General features: G+C 38.7%; 2 protein-coding genes across 3 annotated transcripts in view; both read left to right on the forward strand.

The window, feature by feature from the left end:
* Positions 1-9378, forward strand: part of LOC145439606 (uncharacterized) — a 231524-nt gene that overhangs the window by 167769 nt on the left and 54377 nt on the right. The gene's annotated exons all lie outside the window — the stretch shown is intronic.
* Positions 3013-8540, forward strand: LOC145439608 (uncharacterized). 2 transcript variants are annotated; one of them, XM_080317120.1, is made up of 6 exons: positions 3013-3450; positions 4655-4748; positions 5707-5777; positions 5921-6031; positions 6111-6143; positions 8063-8540. In XM_080317120.1, exons 2-6 carry the CDS (start codon positions 4723-4725, stop codon positions 8287-8289), a joined length of 468 nt encoding a protein of 155 aa, XP_080173246.1. In that variant the 5' UTR covers positions 3013-3450; positions 4655-4722; the 3' UTR covers positions 8290-8540. The 2 variants fall into 2 exon arrangements, with proteins under 2 accessions (XP_080173246.1, XP_080173245.1); XM_080317119.1 differs by lacking the exon at positions 3013-3450 and adding an exon at positions 3473-4554.

Raw genomic sequence — 9378 nt, forward strand, 5'->3', positions numbered from 1 at the left:
TTATATATAGCGTCCAAAAGCGTATAGCCTGAAGGGGGCATGGGGAGGGGGCAAACTCCTCAAAAGTTGGCTTTATCACCCTATGTAGGGCCCAAGACCAATATTTTTGGGGGGGGCTGACGAAGTGCTGTTACGGTCCTGAGTGCAGTTTATCATTTATTTCATCAATTTAAAGCGCCACGAGATTGCGAGAAAATGGAAAGCTAGGAGACGATTTACAGTATTCTTTCAATCAAACACCCACCTTGACCTAGAACAGTAGTTTTCAACTTGATTAGTTCATGGTCGACTAAATTAGCAAAGAGACTTGGAGGTTCAGAACTTCGGATACAATTGAATATTATATTCATATTTAAACAATACTGGATATTTTCGGTTTTAACACTAGTTGCTGGTTATATTAGCAAAGAAATGTAAATGGCCCATGAAAATTCAAGGAAAAAATACCGTGTTTCAACAACACAATCAGTCGAATAAAATGTCACTGAGATTTACTGAAAAGGTCTTAGCAATATTTCGTCCACAAGACCTTGAAGTCCGGCTGCTGTGGATTAGAGTAAGCAGCGTGTTCAGTTGCAATAACAAATCTGTTGCGCAGTTTGGACTTTACGCTGAACGTAGATGAAAATGCTGACTGGTGCAACTAGTGAAAGGTGTTAGTTTCATAACTCAATTTTGCCGATTTGTGGATATGATGAAGACACTGGACTTCCGTGTGTTCATAATAACATGATTTCTGATATAACTGTATACCATGGAAACTGTATTTTGGACACTGGATACAGCGTCTGCATTGCCCGTAGGACAATGATTCTAATACGCAGATCTCAATCAAGTATTAATTTCAATGATTGGAGTCGAGTAGTGAGCGATTCTTTTTGGAATACCGAAATTGTACGCTCCTTGCGGCTAAAAGGTAATTTTTACACAAGAATTATAGTTTCGATTCGTTTTTTTCTTCACCATGAAAGCCTTTACACCGCGATTGGACGTATCACAGCATTAAATGATGTTGTATTATGAAGCTGTGCTCGGGTTACTAGAAATGGCATCTCAGTGAAGTCCTAATCAATCCACAGCACTGTCACAAAGGGCAATGTAACAGGTATGGTTGAAAAAGAACCAAATTTTTGTGGAGCAGAATTAGCATTATTTTCTTCGCGGTCGGATAAAAATCACTTATTTCAACCGTCCACATCATCCAATTTACTGGACTTGAAGAAACTATTTGATTCAGTATAAAATCTTTCAGATCTTCGATTTTGTACAGCCCTAGGTCTAATTAATGACTTAAATATGGACTGGACATGATCGACGACCGTAAGATTACCGGGAATATACTATTACACAGCCCTGGTCCGCCATAGTCATTTAACCTAGGTCGGGATCACCGGACCATAGATAAGAATAATGTGCATAAATATTTTGTCACGGGTTTTCCTTCCACAACCGGCACAGACATCATGTCGGTTGGAGACTGACGCGTGTATTCGGGGGTGCTTCTTGGAGGTACAGAACTTCAATATACAATTGAATAGTATAATCATAACGAAATGAACCCGAATATTTTCGGCTCTCTTATTCGTAATTTCATGCCGGTGACGTCATATTTTGTGATACGATTGTTGATATCCAAATTTCTTTCCAATTCTCTGCTAGTTGCTGACGATTACCCCTGACGAGTGTCAGCCGAAAATATTCGGGTTCATTTCAATATGGTTCAATCGGATTCAGGGGTATAAGTTAAATTAAATTTTATTAATACTGCTGGTCCGTGGAGATAAGCGTGCGGCTAACATTAATGTTAGTTTTGGGTTGTATCATGCTCAAAAATCGGTCAACCACACACGCTGTGCAGATATTTCAGAACGATATTTCAACATGTATAAAAACTATTCTAAGTAATACATATTCGTTTGGACGGTGCAATGCGCGTAAGTAAGCAATCACAGAAAGCGGAACTACCAACATCATTGCAATAATACAAACATAATGACGCAATCAACTAATATAAAGCGTTCCGTGATTCGCGAATTGGCATCATTTCGCGAAGTTCCTGTTTCGAGGTGGATGATTGGGCTGACCGATTGTAGGGATTGATTTTGTTTGTGGTATGTGGTGTCTGTCGACGACTATGGTCATTTACACCAGGCCGATATTGTTCATTATTTTCCTCAACTGCCGACCTGTAGCACGGCCCACAGGCTTTTTGTAAGACACCGCTTACGCGGATGAGGTGGCGAGGAGGAGCCTAGGTAAACCTCCAACACTTAGGTATCGGAATTCCGAGTGGGGATTGATCGTAGCATTTTTAGTTTGAGATCCACTTCTACGAGCTCTACTATACTGCAAGCGTTGTGTCAAACTGTTTAATAGTGGCCTAGAACTCATTTGAGATCAGTTATATGTGAAGGCTAGCAACATTTCTCAAAACAAAATTAGACAGACATTATGAACATTACAAAAATTCGTATTGCGGTGCACATAGCCTAGAAAAGGCGGGAACACCACTGTAAAAATGCCAATCAATAATAAACATAATTTCGTTTTGACAGTAGCCTACAGTTTAGCGACATGTGGCAGTATATTAAACGCTATCAAACCATAGGTCACAGTTCTTTCTAAGAAATCGTCACAGTCACAAACAAGTTTTCGCAGAAACTTCAATAAAACTACGCCTAGAACGTGTAATATGAAAAGGGCAGCTACAAGTTTCTCATCAACTTGAAATTTCCAGTAGATTCGCTTTTAAATTGCATGCATTTGTTGTAATTACGATTTTGGTAATTTCGATGTGTTTATCTTGCATTTTTATACCTACCTTCAACTGTGGATGCGTATAGTACCTTCTCACGTTGCTTCCTTATGTTGAGTTATAATGTGAAAATAAACAAGTCGTCAACTGAACCAGCTCCAGCTAGTTTTAGGTATCCGAGAATCTGATTCTAAGAGGCTCGATCTCGATCTCATTAATTATACCAGAACGTAGCTAGGGCAGTGATGCTCAAACTTGGGAGCGCTCGAAGCCGCCAGAGAGAATCGATGTTTTTTGAACTAGGAACGAGTTTAATTTGTGCAACAACGGTGATAATCCTAATTGTATTAGAATTTTAAATGTCAAAATTGCGCCGCACCGATAAACCGATGGTAGATTTCGACTGATACCGGACCTTGCACCAATCAGAAAATGTCTCTGAATTAAAAGCAACTGATGAATGCACTAGCTCTTAGCTGATGATTTTATGGTCTGTGCAGAGTGCGCAAAAAGTGACCAAGTTGGGAACCATATGATATTTCATTTTCCTTATAGGATCATGTCATATGCCATGTTTTTATAATATGTTCTTTGTATCTAAGAAAAAAGGGTTTAAACTCAAGTGAATTGTTCTCTTGCCTGAGCACCTGCGGCCAATGCAGGAGAAATTGGTTTTTGACTTTGCATATTCTCAGGTACGTTTGATATAAGCTCAAGCGGGATAATAGAAGGGATTGGACACCAAAATCGCATATATATATGTAGCCTATGCTACGTGCTACCATTGCACATGCTTATTTATTATTGACAAAATATTGAAGTGATGTAAATGTTTTTGCGCACCGCGCAATTTACCTCCAGCTAATATTTATGGTTCCGTATACAGTCCGAATTTCACATATAAGTAGTCTTTAACATTCATAACCTTTCATGCTATCAAACTATGCGCGGGGATTACAAACATCCTGGTTGCTCTTTTTATAACTTTTTGATATAACAATTCTAATAGAGGGGCATCAAGATTTTCACTTTCATCAAGGGGGCGTGTCTAAATGTTTGAGAACCACTGAGCTAGTGAATACATGTCTGCCTTGATTGAGCAAACTAACACAGAAAGCGGAATTATTTAATCGAGCTACTTACACGTCGATCATAGTGTCCTATACTACAATGCTGCAATGAACAATTATAGGAGAGGTGCAGCGATGCGTGAAATCGCGTCATGTTACAAAACTCGATCAGAACAGTATTCCCTGCCAAGTTTACGTCTCCTTTCGTACCGGTCCAGGCAATAATAACCGCATTAAGGCGATCAATTTTCCCCTGGTCAATAGTTCGTAAATTCAATAACCTACTAACGTGTTATTCGAGCATGGTGTCAGTAACGAATTAGATCTACCATGGACAACCACCCTCTTCGTATTCGTAACTAACTTCCTTTAAACTTTTAACACTTCAAGTCATGCCAAGTAAACAGCAATGCATCAATGAATGTGCCCTATAATTGTCATATTATTGATCTACTGTGGAAGGATGTACCTGCGTCTGCTCTCGGCTGAAATTTCACACTTTATCTTGGTCTGCTTTGAGGTGACATAAGATACTGATCCGGACGTCTCTGGATAGTTAATTGGCCTCGCAAACACATATAGAGACGCATGACTCATAAAAAATGATCTCAGCCTCTGTGATGACATTTATTTCTTTTCGAGCGATGATCATTCGTCGCAAATTTGCATCGGGAATAAAAAAAAACAAGTGATAGTCTTCGAACCAACTTTATATGGACATCGGACTTGGTAATTCTTCATTATGCGACTGTGTGTTATCTCGTTACGTGAATTTTCAAGTGAAATTACTAATAGATAACCGAGCACACGCCTTTATGTATTCAAATAGATATACGCAACATTTGACAAAGAGGAATTGTTTGTTCAAGAGTAAACGAATCGCTCTGAAGAACTGATATGGGTGATAAAATGCAGCATGAAAGGTGATATATATATTTTATATATAAGTCAATACATTGAATGTCACCTAACCCTATACACGCAAACGTATCGAAACAAATATTGGAATTAGGCTATATCACGTATATATCAAATCATCCTATCCCATATCATATAAACGTATATCAATGAAACATATCAATTTACTGAAGGAATATTGTTTGGTATTTCTGGGAATGTCCCAATTTCTTCGAGTTGTCGTCATGAACATAACCTAGGCATACCAAATTTTCAGCAAAGACAACATATTTTTGCCGGCAAGTGAAACGTAAGTAGAATTGTTACGTTTGAATATATTTATATTTCCTTGGTAATTGCAATCGAAAGTCACAAAAATAGATAATTACAGACACAAAAACAATAAATCAAATTCATTTTTCTGATTCAGCTCATGAATACTTTACGATTTCCTAAACCTTGTCAAAAAAGAATGATCACACGAATTACAATCATTGACGCTATATACAACCGTCAGAATGTTCGAAACTGCTCCGGCTGTTATGTTTGTTAAGTTCGACAGTGGGCCAATAAATTGCGACAAATCCTCGCAAGTAAAAAGACTCAGATGTTACACAGAACGTTGAACAAAGTTTGCAATCTTAATATTAAAAGGTGTAGGATTGATAGGGTAATTAAACCAGCAATTTTGCATGTTCCATGGTCACAGTGATTGGTTGGAAATAAATACATGGCGTTTCGCCTAAAAGTGTGGTTGATAGTCTCGAAATGCTAGAAAAGAGGCCATTTGGGCATTGTTGAACGTCCTCGGGGGGCCATTCCCTTTTCTTGAGAAAGGAGGAAAAATCCTCCTGAATTAGAACATATATGGTAAGCATACCATAACCCTTATACGCCCAAGAGATTATTAAAGCGATCACAATTTTGACCGATATGATATGATGTGCTTTCACGCGGTAAAAGATATTTCTTTTCATACAACAGTCGGGGAGATACAATCGGGGAAAGCATCAAGGGCGAATTGACTGAAACAGCTGATGATCAAGTGGAAATAAGTAGGCAATATATACTTTTAAATTACTTGAAGGCATCCATTAGGAGTATCACATTTTGTTGAAAATAGATACAGATCAATTAGATAGGAAGAAAGAAAATTTGATGTAAAGTTATATCAAATGTGCATCGTGTTGTATCGCAGTTGCTCCGGCTAACAGTGGATCGGGAAACGTCATTGGGCGAGTTATTGAGAAGGATGGGAAAATGACGCAAGTCAAGAGAGGTGGGGTCCAAGTGATAGGAGGTAATCCAGGTAAAGAGAATTCCGCGATTGGCCGTTCACCAGGGTGGGCAGGCCCTGATAGTACTGATTTTTGTTCCATCTATTTCAGATTTGCAGAAATATGCGATCGACGCTCAGGCAGGTTGGTTATGAATCGGAGAAGGATATCCGATAATATTGATATGTCAATTGTGTTAGTGTTCCAGGCCATAAAGTTTTAGATTGTGGCTTCAATCAATCAATCAGTAGGGCTGGGCACAATGATTCGAGTACTCGAATCTGAATCGAGTATTAATTTCAATGATTCGAGTCGAGTAGTAAAATACGATTTTTTTGAGTACTGAAAACGCTCCTCGCAACTGAAAGCTAGTTTACTAGCGACAAGTATAGTTTGGATAATATTTTCCACTAAGGAAGCCTTGAAACCATGATTGGCCCTGTCACAGCTTACGAGACATAGTACAAAGCTACTAACGTTAGTTTTAATAATACATTTCCGAAGTCATGATCATCCTATAACATTGTCAAGAAATGCAATGACATCGCTATGGTCGAAAAAATACCAAAGTATCTTTAATGCGACGGATAACAGGTATTGTGTTCTCTGTGATGGCATAAAAGGTACATATTTGAACTTTGACATAGTACATTTTATTGTGACGTCATAATGAGTGATACTCGAATACTCGACTCGACTCGAAGAATATTACGTGATTCAGAATCGAATCACTCAGGTACTCGATTTTGCCCAGCCCTATCAATCAGTCAGCAGTTATATTATTTTGATCCTCTCGTAAAAGAGATGAAATGTTCCTAAATTGCTCATTCACAAAATGGCATATAAAGTGAGAAACGAAAAGCGTCTAGAATAAAAAAAAACAGCTGAAAATCAAGATCCAACACTGTCACACCGGGCATTAGGCCGCGGAGGAATCCTCATATCAGGCAATCGCATTGTATCCTGTGTATCGCATTATACATTCTTTGTCTTGAGCGGAGAAAATATAACAACCGTAGATAATGATTATGATCCCAGTTTTGGTTTAACCTGCATACATGGCGATGAAACGGGAGAACACGTGACATCGACGCATACATGATTGTTCAATGCGAAGATATTTGATGCTCATGGTATTAATATATTAAAATTGGGAATTAAATTAAAACTAAAATCATGAACACTAAACTGAACTATGAATATCATTTCGGTTCTGATAGCATCACAAGTATTAAAGGAAATAGTTTAAGATACAAAAAATACCTTTCAATGTCCCTCCTATACGCTGTATCGATGTAGCATCAGCTGGTCTAAACCAGCGTGACCAATTCTTGAAGAATTTTGGATTGATATGTATGCTGATGGTGATCTGTGTTAGGAGTAGGACGTTAAGTGGGACATCATATAACCAAACAATAAGTTGCTTTCGAGACCACCCATAATAGCGAAGATCTAATAATTTGCCTTGTACTGGAGCAAATACTACATTTAAAATAAATCACCACATCAGCGTTGCTATCCTCTCAGAAGCTATGTCGTAGATTCTAGTAGAGAGCCGTCCCCGATACCCGGCCCTTGCAGCGTTACCGTTCAGTTTATCAGTGGTATAATGCTAAATAAAACTTTAAACAATGCGTATAAATTCATTTTACTACCGCTATTGTCGTTTCTCATAACCTATATCTGTGTGAGGCGGGGTCTAAAGATATCCCTGGGCTGTACAGTGGCTGCTGCAGAAACAGAATGACGGAGTTAACTGGACAATGCACCTTTAACAGTATCGTATTCCTATTAACCCGAGAATAGTTACAGACAAAACAACCTTACGGTACTCACTGTTTGGTTGAACATTTGATAAATCTAGACCACTTGATATGGTCTTGTCGTTCGACTGTCGACTAAGAATGTAAGATGAATTATAAAACGATTTAATATGAAATCCAATGGTACAGTTTAGTTGAGACAAAAACGTTGGAGACCAACGCACTGAGCTATGGGAGATAATGAAAATATATACTTTTGTGAGTAAATTGATTCGAATTATTTTTCATCTAAATTTACAGCAAACAAAGTCGAAGTTTCCGTCAAATTCTCGGATTATTCCCCTAAACACAAAGGGAAATACCGCCTCAAAGACACAGTTTATGACATCATCGCTGATATTCGTATGGGCAAAAGGATATCCCATATCTGTGATTCAGAGACGGGGGTAATCATTGACGAAGATACCAAAATTTCGGCGTTGCACGAGAAGAAACGCCTGGACAAGCTGAAAGCCGTTGTTGTCTAACAATAGTGCGCTCATATTAACATTGAAATTATGAACTGTATTAGCATTACCGTGATTATATAAATTGCTAGACACTTTACTCGTTGAAACGTTGTTGAGATGCGACACGCAGTTGCAAAATACCGTCAAACAAATATTCTTATACGACTCGCGTAATACCTTGTTTTAACGTTATGCAATCAAGCCGACTTGGACTTGAGAGAATTGTTTTATTTTCTGAGAGATATGGATAATAAATATCGCTGGAACTATATGACTTCGGATTTGTGTGTAATCGAAATTGCAGAGTACCTTCACACCTTGCAGCTGCAATATCTAGGCCTGCTATACAATTCGATAGCCAACAACACATTTAAATAGTGGCGTGCGGTGAGGTTCGTAATAACTGATGAGGCAGATTGCTGTAGAATCAGAGTTACAAATGTATATGTATAAAACAGAGGTGGGCAACCCGTGGCCCGCGTAAACGTTTTGAATGGCCCGGGCGGTAATCACGAAACTGGTTATAGTATAAAAAAAATTGAATTGCCGACGTAATTTATTGTGGACTTGTAAGGTCAAGTGAAACTTTGACTAGCCTGACCGCGAAATTTAGGATGCTGGTGACTAAAATAGCAACAATTTCGGCGCATTGGTAAGGAGCGGCGAAAGCGACCATACCCCCCCTAAATGTTCGTATTTTTTGTAAATTAACATAAAGCAGAGCATTTCGCGTGGATTGATTCAACTTTTTTTTCGTGCGCGGCGCGGTTATGTGCCTCGAAATTGAGACTAACTGTATTCGAGGTTATTAGAGAGCGGAATATTCCAAGTAAGTTGGGCTACTTCACCCTAAAAGTGTGCGACCAGCGGGACCGGCATTTTCGAGTCAGGACACACCAAGATACATGAAAAGTAATTAGACAGTTTTCTGCGCCCAAAATTCGGTAGCTTCAGACTGCTGCGGAGAAACAGCAGTTCTCCGGTTAAAAACTAACATGCTTTGACGTCACGAAAACTGCCGATATGTCGATACCGATATTTCTTTCAAGATGTGGTGATGCGGCTCTATTAATTAGTATGATGCTTGGTTTGAATCTATTACTGCTG

The sequence above is a fragment of the Botryllus schlosseri genome, chromosome 5 (genome assembly GCF_051294905.1).
Source record: "Botryllus schlosseri isolate E-star chromosome 5, Bs_hap1, whole genome shotgun sequence".
In the NCBI taxonomy this organism is placed as follows: domain Eukaryota; kingdom Metazoa; phylum Chordata; class Ascidiacea; order Stolidobranchia; family Styelidae; genus Botryllus; species Botryllus schlosseri.

Excerpts from the sequence above, each read along its gene's own strand:
- LOC145439608 (XM_080317120.1), top strand. The coding sequence starts at position 4,723 with ATGGGTGATAAAATGCAGCATGAAAG. Across the intron at positions 5,778-5,920 it reads TGATGATCAAGTGGAAATAA|TTGCTCCGGCTAACAGTGGA; the intron begins GTAGGCAATATA and ends GTTGTATCGCAG. Across the intron at positions 6,144-8,062 it reads TGCGATCGACGCTCAGGCAG|CAAACAAAGTCGAAGTTTCC; the intron begins GTTGGTTATGAA and ends CTAAATTTACAG.